The sequence below is a fragment of the Gossypium arboreum genome, chromosome 7 (assembly GCF_025698485.1).
Source record: "Gossypium arboreum isolate Shixiya-1 chromosome 7, ASM2569848v2, whole genome shotgun sequence".
NCBI classification, from domain to species: Eukaryota; Viridiplantae; Streptophyta; class Magnoliopsida; order Malvales; family Malvaceae; genus Gossypium; species Gossypium arboreum.
The window spans coordinates 80,439,361-80,456,153 of NC_069076.1; the positions used below are offsets into that span (position 1 = coordinate 80,439,361).

At 34.6% G+C, this 16,793-nt stretch overlaps 2 protein-coding genes, 1 long non-coding RNA gene and 1 pseudogene across 6 annotated transcripts; 2 read left to right on the forward strand and 2 right to left on the reverse strand.

The window, feature by feature from the left end:
• The first annotated feature begins 259 nt into the window (after nucleotides 1–259).
• On the forward strand, nucleotides 260–1,591 carry LOC108478146 (uncharacterized). Its single transcript, XM_017780568.1, has 3 exons — nucleotides 260–853; nucleotides 1,070–1,263; nucleotides 1,330–1,591. The coding sequence occupies exons 1-3, from the start codon at nucleotides 260–262 to the stop codon at nucleotides 1,589–1,591; spliced, it is 1,050 nt and encodes a 349-aa protein (XP_017636057.1).
• A 6,016-nt stretch (nucleotides 1,592–7,607) lies between these two features.
• LOC108488203 (uncharacterized) lies at nucleotides 7,608–8,868 on the forward strand. Its single transcript, XR_001871725.2, has 3 exons — nucleotides 7,608–7,682; nucleotides 8,412–8,466; nucleotides 8,542–8,868. It is a non-coding gene; the product is annotated as an uncharacterized LOC108488203 (long non-coding RNA).
• A 135-nt stretch (nucleotides 8,869–9,003) lies between these two features.
• Nucleotides 9,004–10,433, reverse strand: LOC108478165 (glucan endo-1,3-beta-glucosidase-like; annotated as a pseudogene).
• Nucleotides 10,434–12,171: 1,738 nt separating this feature from the next.
• Nucleotides 12,172–16,468, reverse strand: LOC108470423 (uncharacterized). Of its 4 annotated transcripts, none has more exons than XM_017771728.2 (13): nucleotides 16,170–16,465; nucleotides 15,745–15,842; nucleotides 15,517–15,599; nucleotides 15,242–15,368; nucleotides 15,009–15,072; nucleotides 14,812–14,909; nucleotides 14,620–14,704; nucleotides 13,902–14,025; nucleotides 13,436–13,537; nucleotides 13,266–13,330; nucleotides 13,015–13,096; nucleotides 12,778–12,857; nucleotides 12,172–12,698 (listed from the first exon to the last, which is right to left on the reverse strand). In XM_017771728.2, the coding sequence occupies exons 1-13, from the start codon at nucleotides 16,388–16,390 to the stop codon at nucleotides 12,641–12,643; spliced, it is 1,287 nt and encodes a 428-aa protein (XP_017627217.1). In that variant the 5' UTR covers nucleotides 16,391–16,465; the 3' UTR covers nucleotides 12,172–12,640. The 4 variants fall into 4 exon arrangements, 2 of the variants coding, with proteins under 2 accessions (XP_017627217.1, XP_052887317.1); XM_053031357.1 differs by having other exon boundaries at nucleotides 16,107–16,313; XR_008286188.1 differs by having other exon boundaries at nucleotides 12,639–12,698; nucleotides 13,015–13,091; nucleotides 16,170–16,468.
• Nucleotides 16,469–16,793: the final 325 nt, after the last annotated feature.

The following is a 16,793-nucleotide window of genomic DNA, read 5'->3' on the forward strand; positions in this document are numbered from 1 at the left end:
AGTAGGAGTTGTTAGCTTGTTAATAGCATTTTGAATTTATTTCTTGTTGAGGTTGTTACTTGGGACTTGTATATAAGGGTTGTTTTGTTAATCAATTAAATCATCCCTTCATTTCATCTTTAGTTCTATATTTCAATTAAGTCTTTGCTAAACTAACAGTGGTATCGAGAGCTATTTTTCTTGAAGGGCTTGTGAGAAAAGTTTCGTAAGAGTTCTTAGAGAAAATTTGAGAGATACACTTGAGAGGTTTTTGAGGAAAATGGAATCGAGATCGAGTAACCTGTCCATCTTAGCCCCACCTGTGTTTGATGGAGAGAATTATCAAGCACGGGTCGTGAGAATGCAAGCATACATGGAGGGTTGTGATTATTGGGAAGCTATCGAGGAAGACTACGAGGTGACTCCACTTCTAAATAATCCAACAATGAACCAGATCAAAATGCACAAAGAGAAAACCACCAAGAAGGCTAAGGTAAAGTCTTGTCTTTATGTTTCGATTTCACCAGCCATATTCAATAGAATTATGGCTTTTGGATCAGTGAAGGAGATATGGGACTACCTCAAAGCTGAGTATCAAGGAGATGAGAGGATCAAGAGCATGAAGGTGTTGAACTTGATCAAAAAATTCGAGAGGCTACAAATGAAGGAGTCTGAGTCAATCAAAGAATACTCAGACAAGCTGATAGACATTGCCAACAAGGTAAGAGTTCTTGGGACTGATCTCTCTGATTCTAGACTGGTGCAGAAGATACTTGTCTCTGTGCCTGAGAAATATGAAGCAACTATTGCCTCTTTTGAGAAAACTAAGGACTTGACTCAATTGAGAGTAATGGAGTTGATCAGTGCTTTACAGGCACAATAACAGAGGAAGCTAATGAGGCAGGAAGTAAGCATATAAGGAAGCATAGAAGGAGCATTAAAGGCTAAGATACAGCAAGGCGAAAAAAGAGAGGAACAAAAGTGGAATGGGAAGAAGAGTGATTACAACAGTAGTTCAAAAACTGTTACAAAAGGTAATAGTACTGAAAATTATAATAAGTATTCTTCATGTAAGTATTGTGGAAAACAGAATCATCCCAATTTCAGGTGTTGGAGAAGGCCAGATGTGAAATGCAGAAGGTGTAACTTGATGGGGCACATTGAGAGGTTCTACAAGGAACTGAGAAATCAGCAGCAAGGTGGAGCACATGCTGTAGTTAGAGAAGAAGAGGACCATTTGTTTGTCGTCTCTTGCTTCTCATCAAGCATTTTATGTGACAGTTGGTTAGTTGATAGTAGTTGTACCAATCACATAACTTATGACTAAAAGCTGTTTAAAAACCTTGACAGGTCATTGAAGTCGAAAGTAAAGATAGGAAATGGAGAATACCTAGAAGTGAAGGGAAGAGGCATAGTAGCAATAGAGAGCTGTGTTGGAACTAAGTTGATTTCAGATGTTCTGTTTGTACCTGAGATTGATCAAAACTTGTTGAGTGTGGGACAATTGGTAGAGAAAAGATTCAAGGTGATGTTCGAAGAGGGAATGTGCCTGATCCTTGGCTCTAGTGGCAATGAATTGTTTCAGATCAAGATGCAGAAGAAGAGTTTCTGATTGAATCCATTTGAGGAGGAGCAAGTGGCATCCAAGTGTCAGGAATGAATGACATCACAATGTAGTGAAAAGAGTTTTGAGCTTGAGATAAAATTGACAGATAATCGTATCGTGCAAGAACAACTGCAAATCAAGTGTTTTGAGAATGAGGAGTTGCATGCAAAGGTAACTCTCTTAGAGCAGCAAGTGACATCTCTCTCTAATAAACGATCATCTTTTGCACATAAAATATCTGAAGAACATGCTAATGAGCTACGGAAAAAGAATCTATCTCAGGAGATCAAGAGTAATGTGCAACTTTTAGAAGAGAATAGTGGGTTATGTTTAAAAAATCAAAAGCCGACTGAAAAAGCTTCATATGCGAAAGAATTGACATCTAAGCTTTCTGTGCAAAATACAAAATTGAAAAAGGAATTATTAGCGGCGAGAAGATTTGTCAATCAAACTATAAATGGTATTAATTGCAAGTATAGTGACAACACAAGACCTTGGAAGAAGGGAAAGCACTCTGGCCACTCTCATGATTTTTCTAGAGTAGCTTGTGATGATTTTGAATTATGGAATTTTGATTTAGATGGCATTGCATGCTAGGAAACAATTAGAGGCTACTCTTGAAGCTATACTAATCAATGAGGAATTTATAGAAGGCGAATATTGAAGAAACTGGTTTTCAGAGATCAGATGACGAATATTTTTACTAGATTTTTCATGTTAGTCATTTTGAGTTTCTTTAGAATAAACTTGGTGTCTGCAGCACTTGAGTTAGGAGGAGAATGTTAGTGTCTCAAGGCTGCAACTAATTTTTAAAAAATAAGACTAAGTCTTAGGGGGATTTGTTAGCTTGTTAGTAGGAGTAGGAGTTTTTAGCTTGTTAGTAGCAATTTGAATTTATTTCTTGTTGAGGTTGTTACTTGGGACTTGTATATAAGGGTTGTTTTGTCAATCAATTAAATCATCCCTTCATTTCATCTTTAGTTCTATATTTCAATTAAGTTTTTGCTAAACTAACAGTTTTGATAGAGTTCTCTAAAGATGCCTTGGTTGAGTGCTTGGAGAGTTTTAAAGAAAGAGAGAGCTTAGAAGCTAGTGTTGCTAACGGTTTTGAGTGTTTAGGAGTTTTTAAACTTCATTTTGAGGTTAGATTTAGATTTAAAATGGGTTAGATTGGAGTTCTCTTGAGTTGTCAAAAAAAGTGAAAAAATATTTCACTATATCAATTTGCATATCACTAATAGTTTTAGAAGGATTTGATGTTTGATTATATTTCTCTAACATTATTTTATTGTTATGATTATGGTTTGTAGCAAAGGAAGTGGTCGATTCGTCTAAGGCCAAAAGGAAGGAGAAGATTGCGGAGGCGTAGTTGTTTTGTTTGTGCTAGCTTAATTCATGTTGGAACATTTTCAAATTTTTATAGTGTTCCAATAACTATAAATGAAAGTGTGTAATTAATCAAAAGTTATATCTTTTGGTTATTGGTAAAGTGTAATTTGGCTTGATTTTTGACAAAGAATTATAACTATTCAAATAATATTATTTGAATAGTTATGTTTAATCAAGAGATATTAGATGAATAATTATGTCTCTTTTAGATATGTGATTATTCAGAAAAGACACCTATTGAAAGATGTCTTTATGAAGAGATATGAAAATTCTTATAAATAGGAATGGGATTTTATTTCGAAATCATACCAATAAACTCTAAAAATTCTTTCTACCTTTTCTCTATCTTCTAATGTTATTAGATTGTTCTATAAAGAGTTACTGCAAAAATTCTTTATTGAAATTGATTGTCTTACTATACATTGCTCAGTGCTTAGTGGACTATTTTCGCCAATGCAAAACACAGATAGTCATCAGGCTTCATTGTATCCTCGAGGTTCATTTTCTTGAAACTCATTTTCACACCGAGTATAGGTAGAGGCAAATAGAACTTTAAAGATAATGGCTTGATACACGCCTTGGAGCCTTGTCTTATTTCTCCTATTCAAGTTATTGTTCGTGTTCTGTTTGTGTGTTTGAGATTTTCCTCACCAAGCTTTATACTAACAGTTCAAATAGACTTGATGAAGTAATATAGATTAGGTTTTACTAATGATGTTGTGTTGCTAGCTATATATTATCTCATGCTTGAGTTATGCTATTGTCGTAATCATGTTTAGACTTCAGATTATGGTAAATTATTGGGAAAGCATGTTATTACCATTTAAATGTTTGTTGTGAAAAACGTAAGACTGATTATTGTAACATTTGATGATAATTGATGATGCTTGATGTCTTAAGACATATTTTAATACTAAATGTCCTATCAGCCAATGTTGGAAATGGTTTGAATATAGTAAGCATGCTATAGAATTTGTTTGCGACAAAAAGAAGATTTGGCATTTGTGTGTATTTTATTGGAGTTTGTGCAAATTTACATTTGGCACTTGTGCGCATTACTAGTTTGTTAGGGGAAATTGTGCTTTTACACACATTAGATCACTTTTGCCAACTTAACGCTTGTGTGCAACTTTTGAGGCATATTAGGGATTTAATTTGCGTAACCATTCATGGTTCCACATTTGGATAATAGGTAAATTTTTTTATTATGATTTAATATGGTAATAATAGTTATGAATTGGATTTGTCGATGATCATGATACATGAAAATATGTTAAGTAATGTTCTGAGGTAATGTCCAAGTATGGTTTAGATATATCGAGTGATTTGAATTGTGTTGTTGGAAATGTATTAAAGCGGCCAATTTGATATTATATTGACTATGTGAAACACATATACTTGATCTTTTTACAAAACGGGGATCATCTTCACCATCTGCTTGGTTTCTTCGACTTGGGTCAATGGACACAACATCCATGGTGAGTTTGACCCGCTCTTTACGGCTGCTTTGTCTAGGAATCTGCACAGGAATGATAGCTAGTCAATTGTAGCCAAGGTTAAAGAAAGATAGGGGGACATACGAAGTTGAAATAAATAAAATCAACCTTAATGAAGGGGTGTATTCAATTCTGAATTTCTTAGATTTTGTGTACTCTTCCAAGCTAAGCTCATGTAGCTCTTTGGGGTCGCTTGGAACAGGCACATTCCACTTCCTGACAGCAGCCACAAGCACTTGGAAAATCGTGGTTAAAGGGCTACCCAACGCCAATTTGTGTCTATAATGCGGGGTTCCCACCAAGAACACCAAAACAGAGACCAAGAGACCCGCAGCTGGTAGGCCATAGCCAAGGCTCCACCCACATTGTCTTGTATGTAGATCAAGAAAGTGTTGGAGAAGAGGGTGCCAAAGAAAATGCTAAACATCCACCAATTGAAAAGGATAACTTTTGAACCCTTTCCTTCGGCGCGAAGTCATCAAACTGGTCTGCCCCCATAGTGGAAATGTTAGGCTTGGTTCCACCAGTTCCTATTGCGATAATGTATAGTGCACAATAGAATACACCTTTCTGCAAATCCGAGGCTCTTTTGTTGCAGGCTTCTTCTTTGATCCCATGGCCACATGATGGAGGCCTCAAGGCAGGCAAAGAAACTGCTAAGGTCAGGAGTGACATTCCCTGTTTATTTCTATCGGTATTAAAATATACTTATTATCTTGATAAATACCCAAATTAAGAGAATTGTGTATATATGTTAATTCAAATAAAAATTTGTCAAGTACATCATATTAAACGCAAGCCAAACCATTGGAATATCTTGTCCTTGTCTTCGGAGATCATTACGAGGTCATATATTCTTCGTAATTAATGAAGCTGGAATATGCCATGGGAGTCAAAATTATGGATGCTTAAGATTATCTATAGAATTACGGATCTTCCCAGGAAAAATAATATTAAAAGAATGGGAAAAAAAAACTTCCCAGTTGTTCCCCACAAGGAAAACCATTATCAGAAATTCAAGTTGCTTAGACTAAAGGCATAATTATGCATGGGACATGGGCAAGAACGAGTACAATATATGAAACGTAACATAATGAAGAAAACGAAGAAACGGCAAGAAACTGAGCATTTTAAGGAAAGTTACAAAGGTTTAAACTTAAAAGTATATTATATTAGCATGTCTTAATGGTATGTATTATTAACTTGGTTATGTTAACATCATTAAGCTTCAAAAAGCTCAACGTACGAATTGTTTGTTCTATGCATAGATAATTGAAGTGCATATAAGTCTTGATTCAGTTGCGTCAGCATCCAAGATCTTGAGCCTTAGCTACACTCATTAATCTTTATAATTTCTTGCTTTTGAACTTAGTTTTGGATATGTATAGAGGTGTGCATGGGCCGGGTTACCCGGCCCGGCTCGAAGGTCCGCCCGAAAAATAGGAGGGTTTGGGTAAAAATATAGGCCCGAAATATGGGTTTAGGCAAAAAAATAGGCCCGTTTAGAAAATGGGCCGGGCTTTAGGTAAACCTTTTTTGGCCCGGGCCCGGCCCGGCCCGAATTATATACTAAATATATATTTTTTTATTTTTAATCATATTTACATTTTATTTTCAATTTTAATATAACCACTTTTTATTATATTTTCAATTTATGTATTGTTTTAAGAATTGTTTGTCTCATTTTATTTGTTTCTTGTTTTAATATTTTGTTTTATGTTTTTAAATATATTTAATTTATTATATTTTAAAATTTTTTATTTAATGAAATAAGCTAAAAAAAATTAATATGAATCGAGTCGGACTTAACAATTTTATTTCGAATCAAATTTAGATAAATTTTTAGGCCCATATTTCAAATTGGGCCAGAATTGGGCCTAAAAACAAGTCTAAAATTTTATCTGGGCCCGGCCCAGCCCATGCACACTTCTAGATATGTACCTAAGCCATTATGTGGATTTTTATGTCTTGAGCATATTTTCGTGTGAATTTGTTATAATTGACAAATTAGGTATGTTTTGGTTCATTTTGGGACTTTTGAATCCTAGACTTGTCCTTTTAAAGCAAAATCCTAAACTTGTCTGAACCACTGAACACCTTGAGAGAACTATTGTTGAGCTTAAGTTCTCTCCTAAATGGCTCTAGGGAAAGCAAGCATCCACAGATCATGCTGATCAACAAGGAGAGGAGGAAGAAAAGGAATCTGCAACTGTGTCTGTCTCTTGAAGTGCCCATTACAGCAAGTCCATCGAGTAACCTCGCAGGTTTTAGTCAGAGGATGGTTGATCATCTAATTTCTTGACTTGACGCACAATCGAGCCATACCCAAACTTCAAGCTGAAATTCGAGTCACGTAGCATATTAGAGATTAAAAGATTGCCTTGTGCAATGACTTGATTGCTCACCCCAAGCACTGATGGTTTGGCGATTGTTTTGTTCAGAAAGGGGAGTAATGGAAAGAAGCTGGAGCTGATGATGATGATGATGATGATGATGATGATGATGATGATGAACTATAATTGGATTAGTCAAGCGATTAACTTATAACTTGAATAGAAAAATTGACGAATCCATCAAAATACGAAAATCAATCCAATTTAAAGCCCAATAAAAATGGATCTGTTGCCTTTTCCTTAATTAATTTGGGATTTTAATTAAAATTGTTTTTAATTATATATATATATTTTTTTCTTTTCTTTTAACCCAATTTCAGGTCATTTTATAATCCATTTTTAGCTATTAGATTAATTTGTGCATCAACAATAATTATAACGATGATGATGGTATCGATTCTTTATCCTTCACTTTTATAAATATATATATTTTTTATTTTTTATTTTACAAATATGAACATTTTAGTTATTTTTAAATTTGATTATTTTAATTTTCATGATGATTCCTTCAATCAAAAGTGGAAGGTGTTGGACGTGTGTTTGGGTTTTACAGTCCTTGGGCTCAGCATATCTGTGTGTCAAAATCTATATGGCTTTCAATATATTGTTTCCATAAAAAAAGAAGATGCGCTCATCTCATCACACCTTTTTGCCTTTTGTTTGAACTTCCAAGCTCTTGCTTTTGTCATGTGTGTTGACCTTTCCAAGTTTCAGTTTCACATATTTAAGTATCGTAAAAGTTGTTCCATTGTTACCCCAACAAATAAAAGATACACAACAATCTGCACTTTCATGGATATATCCACACTACTCTAAAAGGTTAGTTTATCAACCATTGTTTTACACTTTTACTTACCAGTTACCTCTTGCGATTCCTAGAAGGCTTTGCCACTAGATTTACGTTGCATGTATGTATTAACTGCTGCTTCTTAAGTTTTTCTATAAAACATAAACTTCGATACCATCAAGTTTCTATGTTTAATCCGATATTTCTTTTTTTTTTTTTAATTAAGAAGTTGTATATATATTCCAACGTTAATTAAGAACATAATCCTCCATATCCCACTGCACCGCATTTAAATGAATAATATCATCCAATTTAAAAGTTTATGATCTCTAAATTGTGTAAAAAAAAATTCAAATGGAGGCTACCAAGTAAAGATGGCAATTGGATGACCAGTTTTTTTTTTTTGAAGAAAAAATAAAAAATTTTGAGCCCACATGTTGACACGTTGGCGACATGCGTCAGCGGACTTAGCTCACACTTCCATTGATGCAAAATAGAGCACTCATAATCCTGACGAGAGAAAATTTGATGAAATAGAGACGTAGTAGGGTCAAGAGATTCAAAGTCGACTCATATCTAAAAAAGAATGGAAGATTGTAGAAAGAGACTAGTGTAATTCTGGCATATGTGGACAAATGGCTTATAATGCCTTCACAGAACAAACTGAAATAGGAAATACATATGTAAACCTTTCAGGATTTCATACCATCCAGTTTTATCTTGGATTTAATTTAGTTGATTGCTAAAAATATTTTGTTCAGGAATCTGTAAACATCATGGAAGGTCGCAGTAACAGCTCCTGCAATAATCCTCCAGGTACCACTTTCTTTTTATTTTTCTTTCACTTTACACTCATATATACTAAAAGGCGTTGTTTTGTGCTGTTAAAAGCTCAAGCTCAAGCGGTATCGGAGTTGGAAACACTGCAGAAAGTGCATGAGGAGAAAACACAAAAGATCCAACACCTCAACACACAAATCCAAGCTCTCAAGCTTCGCCTGCAAATGAAGAAGAAGAAGAATGATAACCTGGATGAGAAGAACCAAGCTTTCCATAACCTCACCCACACATACAACACCCTCAGAGAAGAATATAATGCATTGTTGGGGGAAAGGTCAAGGGATCACAACCCTAACAATTAATTACATACTCATAGCTCTAACGTTTAGTGTATCCTTTGTTTTCAATGTATTTATAGTGTGTTTTTAAAGGCTACCCGTGATAATAATAGCAAATTTTAGATTTCTAAAACTTGGTAAACCTCATCAAGACATAATACCACTTGAACTTCATATAAAATTTCAACTATCTTTGCTAACATTTATTACTTGTCTACAGCTTTCCCTTCTCCAATTAGCTGAAACTAAAATTATACATGGGCTGCTTGTTAGGGTAGAAGCGGCCGAAATGGCGTTCGGTTTCAGCCGGACCCTTCTCATTTTCATCGAACATTGCGGACAGATAAGTTTCTATAGGTTTTCCAAGCCTCTTGGGAGTTCCACCATTAACATGATTCACCAAATTGTGATAGTAAGTGCTTGCATTGCAAATTGTAGCAGCCGTCTCTCCAGCAGATGGCCAACCTGCCTCCGATACAACAATCTCCGTATTGTTGGAGTTTCAACACACTTTAACCGGGTAAAGTAAGAATTTCAAACAGAGCACCAACAGCAACGTATTATATCCGGGTAAAATATGAAGGAAAAATGCTTGAAGTTCAAGCTTTTAGCTACTGTCAAGAATGGAGAACAGAACTTAGAATTTTTAGAAGGCAAAGGAAGAATGGAGCATAAGATTGAATGAAATCTGATAATTTTTCATTAACATAAACAATGGCATATTGCCAATACATAAATCAAGCTTTTTGCTTGTCAAAATCAACACGTGGTCAACTAATCTACACCAACTACCACTAAGACATTGGAACTTACAAAACTAAACTTGAACATGAAAGAAAAGCTGATTAACAGCTCATCCATACATCAATCTTCTACCTAATGTAGTTCAATATGAACCAAAAAGAGTTACATTGACTAAAACAACAAAATGAACAAAAACAGATTGCAGCACTTGGTTCGACAGCTTCTGGTCTTGGCCTGCTCTGCATGATCGGATGACTGGTGCTTGAGCTGCATGGAGGGCCACATTCTAACACGTATTGACACTGCCGGCATCCTCAACAGCAGATTACAAGGAATCCAATGTGGCATCGAAAAAGTTTCGATACTCCAATGTGCCATCTCGTACTATGGTTGCTTGAGCCGTAAGCAAAGCATAGTTAAGGTCGATGGTTTTCGGGTCACTGATGTAGGCAGGGTAAATATTCGCCAGAAGAGGTGCCCCAGTGCTTGCCAAGAAACTGATGATTGGTGCAATGTAAGTTGTTGCATTAGCACTAAAAGATCCAGCTGAAAAAGGATACGAATTTCCCAACAAAGATGTATCAACTGATGTAGAAACCTTAATTTGATCTAAGTTTGCAGACACCGAAGCATTGTAAATGTTTTGCATTGCGGGGAGAAATATAGCGCTGCTGCATCAGTCGGCTTCACTTCATTTCCGACGGCAATGTATCGAAACTTAACGGCGGGTGAGAAGGCTCCTATGTTCTTTTGAACCCACTCATTTGTAGTTGAGGCAACGACCAAGGATTGAAGGTCCTCATTTGGAGCATCTAGGATGAGTTCTATGTTTATTTCTCTAAGAGCCTGGTGAGTTGCCTCATCTGGATCATAGATTCTCATTTTCTTCTTCAGTGGGCAAATTATTGGCAATTCTTCCATTGCATACGCCTATTGCTCCTGCACCTAAATCACATACAGCCAACACAAACAATTCTTTTTATAAGTTTTTCCAGATATTTGATCATCATATCAAATACCCATGTTGGAAAAATATATTAAATAATAATGCAGCATACTTACTGAGTTGAAAGGATAACAGTTTGGATTCAAGCAATCTTATTTTCCATTTTCAATTAAAAAAAAAGTTAGTGCCATGAATAAATTAAATATATTATAAAAAAATTAAAATTAAAATAATAAAAAATTGAAAGCGATTACCCATAGCCTTTTCTTAATCTAATGCTGAGAGTTACTCAACCTATAAATAGGATGATTATGCGTTTTAATACACTCAAACACACGATCTCTTGCATAAACAACAATACTCATGCTAATTAAGTTAAGATTCAATCACAAATCATGACATTCATTAAGAAATGATAGAATATAATCCAAGAAAATCATATTAATCAAGCAACCTATATATAAGAAAATTTAAAATGTGAACAACTTTATATAAATGTGCCATTAATTTCAAATTTTGACTTAAACTATGATTCCAAAAATTCTTCATCAATATTTTGTATATATTCCATGCTAATCATATGAATTTATTAATTTGGTAGAACAATTTAGTTTAAATTTTGAATTAATTTACCAAAAAAATCTTTAGAATTAAATATATAAACTTTCTAAGTCATAACATATTTACCTAAAATTCACAATTAAAACTAGAATTATAAGTAATAAAAGGATTTTTTAATTAAAATATATATTTAAAATGAATAGCCACTACTAAGTAATAATGTATCTTAATATTTACTTTAAATATTCACTAAGTAATTTTTTATTATGGCCAAAAGAAAGTAATTGTTTTTATTTATAATTACGTATTTATTTCAATACAAATCACCTTTGATATATATTATCTTAATATTCACTTTAAATATTTACTATTCAAAGATTTACTGTACATAATATTAAATAAGTATATATGTATAATGTTTAAAAGATAAGACACATTTTAGATTGGTTCAAAGATAAATTTGACCATTAATGTTTGTATATTTTATTAAAATGGTTCTAATTATATTTTTATGTCTTTTTTGGCTTCACTTGCATTGCATGTTCACCGGTCTTCATCGAATACTATTTTACGATTCCTTCATGATAATTGTTTTGGTGTGGCTTTTTCTTGCTTTGACTAATTAATTAGTGTATTCTCTTTTTCTACTAAAAATATATATTTAAAAACTATTACATTCATATTTCAAAAAATAAAATATTGCATTCATATCTAGGAACAAAAAAACTGTTGAGGTTGAAGTGTGAATGCTGGGCAATTGTTGAGGTTGGTTGCTCAACACGTCGTGGCTTAATTTTTTTCTTTCGAAGTTTTAAAATTTTAGATTTTAGATTTTTTTATATTTATTCTCAAATCAATTTTTGAGATATATATGACGTATTCGAGAAATCTTGATATTTTTAAATTATTTTTGAATTTAAATTTATAAAATTTATTTTATATTTATTGTCAAATCTATAAAATTATTTTGTACCCAAAAATGCAATGTGTAAAATAAAAATGATTTTTCAATAATATCGCTTTCAAATTTTATTATAAGAATTGTTATTATATTAAAAAATTTGGTAAAATTTTCAATAATATCACTTTCAAATTCAAATTTTTATTTTTAAAATGCAATGTGTGACAAAAATGATTTTAAAGGAAATGACATTATTATTATAGGGCATGAAGTCTTTTCCTACTCAGATTATATTGATCCTATGGTATAACATCTATCGCCTGACCCAACCTTTTCAGTTTCCTTCGTTTCACATGTCCTGCAGTAACAAACATGTGAAATAGAAAACATAAAATTTCTTTTAATGAATCAAGAAATAGATGATACTGGCTACATGTTTTGATCACCTCAGCTGTATTCCAAAGAACATCCTCAACATTTTTAACAACAAAAATTACAGTAGGGTTAAGATTTTCAGATGGGTTCGATTCAACCAAGAATCGAAGACTGTAAAGTAAATGGTTCCTTTCAAAAATGACCAAGCTCAAGTCCCTCAAATCATATGTAATTTCCAGCATCTGACATGACCTTAGTCACAAGGATCAACAATTCATCCAAACCAAAAATTCACCAGAAAAAAGGCAGCTAGCACGCGACTAAGTTCCGAGCCTTCTCATATTCTCATACATATATTCCTAATCCAAGCTCTTTTGGGTCTGTTTCAACCATCCAGGGTGGCCTGCGGTCCAAAAACTTCGGTTAGAGAAAGAGTGTGACGGGAAGATGGGTCGAGAGAGATTTTAACTTCTTGGACTTACTTATTCATCACAAATGCTATTGCTCCTTCTGCAGCTCGCTTGAGCAGTTCTTCTCTAGCCTCAACTGCAATACCTTCAGGCTATATAAACATTTTGAAGTAACATTTTTAGTAACATTTTAAATATAAACTTAAAGTGCATCTATGTCACCCATTACACATATGTCAGGTATTAGGGCTACAATCCGACACTCAGTTTTGAGTCATGGTAACATAGATATTTAGTTTTTTTGTGTACCTCTTCTGGGAACCAAACACCAGGTTGCGTGCTTCCCTCAAGAATTGCTACTGCAAAAGCAGCTGTGGCGTTTCCCACTGCCCTGAAATAAACGGAATTCGATATTCTTCATATCTATTTTGTGACATCGGATAAAACCATTCTGCGAATGAATTAAACTTGATGCCTTCTACAAGTTACATGTTGAAGGGATTTTAAGGGCAGAGGCTTTATTGAACAAAGTTACTTGTTTCTAGAAGCTTTCTACATACACAGAGAGTCTCCTGTGACTAAACAAAGCAAGTGTACTCCGTTCATTTGTGCATTCCAGATCAACCTAGGAAAAGTTTAACAGAAAATACTTGATTCACATATAATCGAGTAGCATAAAACCACTACTGGAATACTATCCGTTAAAGTTTGCTCAGTTTTAGTATCATACCCTCATCGAAACTCGCTCACCGGCAATTCCATCAACTGCTCGGACTAGTGGATCAAACCATTCAACCAACTGTTGGACTTTGCTTCTGTCTCTCAGAAATTCCTGCAACATTTACTTGATAATAATGAGATGCATTTGTTTAAAGGAGATGAAAATATAACTACAAAATTCTGACTTCGTTGTTAATTGTCTGGTACAAAAGTTGAAGTTAAAGCCTGGAAAGCTACACATTGCTGCCGCCCTTTAACATCTCATCTGAACCAATAGTTGACCGATTATCACTGGTGAACATCAGCCAAGTTGTTATCACTTTCTCTAAGAATTCAAAGCGTGATTGGGAGTTGGGACCTCAGAATTCTTATTGCTGATATTCATTAATTTATACATTGTGCCACTCTCTAAGCCGGAAAAGTGCGGCTCATTATCAAGGATAGTATTAACCATGTCATATAATATGAGAGCATACCGCAGGAAGAAGATTTGTCATGGCTTCCATTCCCCAATTCCAGAAGAAAGGTGCAGTTCCAAATCGAGCACTGACGGTTGGTACTTCTAAGACCTCATGAGCACTCCGTACCTCAGGTAAGTTCCTGCAAAAATAATTCAGTGTTTGTTGTTCTAATGGAAACAAGGCCGCTAGATAGGTGCTGAACAACTACACCGAACAACATTCGATGTGAACTAAGCAGTTAGCACCGAGAACAAAAAAGAAAAATGAAAAAAGAAAAAAATCTATATTCAAAAGTAGATATAAATTGCCAAGAAAATGTCATTTGAAACTTGACATATTGCGTGCCAGCATTTTTCTTGACAGGTTTTTGGACTTGGCAGTCTCACCCATAAATGCCCTGTAGGGCGGGGGTTTGAGTCCAGCCATGCACAATCACACATGGTTTGCCTTTCCAGGCACTCTATGAGGCGCTCCTACTCTGTCCCTTCAGGTACTCGGGCAGAGCCGGAAGATAAAATCCTACGGAACAATACTAGACTTGTTCAGGACTTGAAGACAAGTATAGAGATTATTAAAATGCCATTAGAGTAGAAATGACTAATTCAATGTACTAATGATTCAGATTTATGCAAGAAAGTTTTACCCAAGTAAGAAGAGAAGAAGGCTTTCTTGAAAGAAGCAAGAAAGTTTTACCCAAGTAAGAAGAGAAGAAGACTTTCTTAAAAGAACTTACAACAAATAAACATCTCTCTTTCCAATGCCTTTTCCGAAGTCTACATTGAGCATTCCGGTAAAGGGCTTTAATTTGATTTTTTGTCCTGATCAAATAATATTAAATCGCGTTATGCATCCTATACAGAAATGATGAGAACTTCAAACTATGTAAAAAAGATTAATTTTTTTTAAAAATTTTCTCAGTACTCACCTTTATTATATGCAACAACTTCCTCGCCAAGCAGTAAAAAACTAGTGGCTAATATAGTTGGCCCAGCACCGCCACTGCCTGCCGTGTAGTAGGAGAACCTGAGAATGTACATTCATATAACATGTAATAAAATGAAAATAGATTTTGAAGAAGATATACTTTTGGACTTCATATAAGCATTAGCAAGGTGTAATTACCTTAACCTCTCTGGTTCTGTCTTGCTTTCGCTTCTGGCAGCACGAACAAGCTCCGCTGCCATCACTGTCATATCAAAACCATCAATATTCTTTGGGATTAAGATAGAAGTTTAGTGAGCAATGCAATAAGGCTTTAGCTAGTCACTAACTAATGTAGCCCTATTTACTGAAAGTTACATACCAGCAAGTTCTCTGCTCTTAAGTTGTGGAACAAATAGAAAGAATTTCCATACCATTGCTCACTCCTGGATAGACTCCACCAGTAGTTATGGCTGGAATATTTGCATCAACTGCTCTACCCTTGAACGATTTTGCACGGAATGCATAGTTTGTATCATCGCAAACGTCGAGATATGCAGTCTGTTAAGATAAACAAGAACAATTTCCGAGTTATCATATCCGCTTTGTACTAAACCATACAATCAAACATTATGTATCACATAAAAAAAAAAACACAGGGCACTGAAATAGAGAAGAAATTCATACATAAGAATTACCTTTGCCTCACCTGGGTCTCTATGGCTGCTTCCAAGACAGTACACTTCTGTGACTGTTGAAAAGGTCCCGCAGCATGAACTACAAGATCCACATCTGCAGAAAAAAATCCATTCTCACTATGTTTTGAGTATGCTAGAACCTTTTCCAGATAAATTTCTTCAAATTTGTTCGACAACATCCAGAAATGACATAGATACAGAAAAGAAATTATATAGATAGTCTCATAAAGAGGCTTCACCACTCAAAGCTGCTTCCAATGAATCTTTGTTGTTAATATTGACTTCCACAAACTCGGAATTCTTTCCTAGCGTAGCCACCATGGCAGCACCTTTTTCCCTAGTCATCACATAAACTCCAACACTCAACATCTTAACTAAGAAAACTGAGGAATTGCATAACAAAAGACAGGTACAAATACCAAACAACTGATAGGTTTTTTGTTTATATTTTACCAAGCCTAATTGGAACAAAATATCTATTAAAAAAATTGCTTTCACTGAGCTAGCATAAACCAAAATTCCAGAATTTTGCAATCCAGATCGATACCAAAAGACAGCAAAATAGAAAGAGAAAAAAAAAAACTTCATTTCTTTTTTTCACCTCAATTTCCTTCCATTTTCTCGTCAACCAAACAATTACAAAACTAGGTTTTGGCACTCTAACCTATTCCTACCACCGACGACAATACGAAGATCCGGGCAAAGCTTGGAAAGAGCAGTGGCAGTAGATCCTCCAACCCGACCAGTTCCACCCAGGACAAGGACCCGAGAGTTCCTTGTCTTGTCCGGGAGTTGAACTCTACTTACGTTGTCGTTTTCAGCAGCTTTTGCAGAGGCCACAGCAACAGCTGCTGCAGTGTTAAAGTGAAGCAAAGATGGAGCCATAACTGTAGAGAAAATGAAAATGGATTGGTTGATTAGCGGCTTCTATCTAAATCTCTGTTTTTCATTATATCCGTTTTATCAGTTTATCGTTATGGATGACGTGGATGAATCTTTTTGCTACCTTTGACGTGGCTTGCAGTTCACCAGCCATTCACTTTCACGGGATTTGTATAATCATAAATTATAAATAAAAAAAGAAAAACAATAGCTTAATGCTGAATTTGGCACCCGATCAATCCATGATTATTCACTTCGCTACTTCAACATTTTTTCTTCTTAGTTTGATGCTTAAATTATCCTTTATTATCCAAGTGTTAAAAAATTAAGACTATCATGTCACTTTATTACATCGCACTACGTTAGTCTTTTTTTTTTAATAATAAATATTATATTGATTAAAACG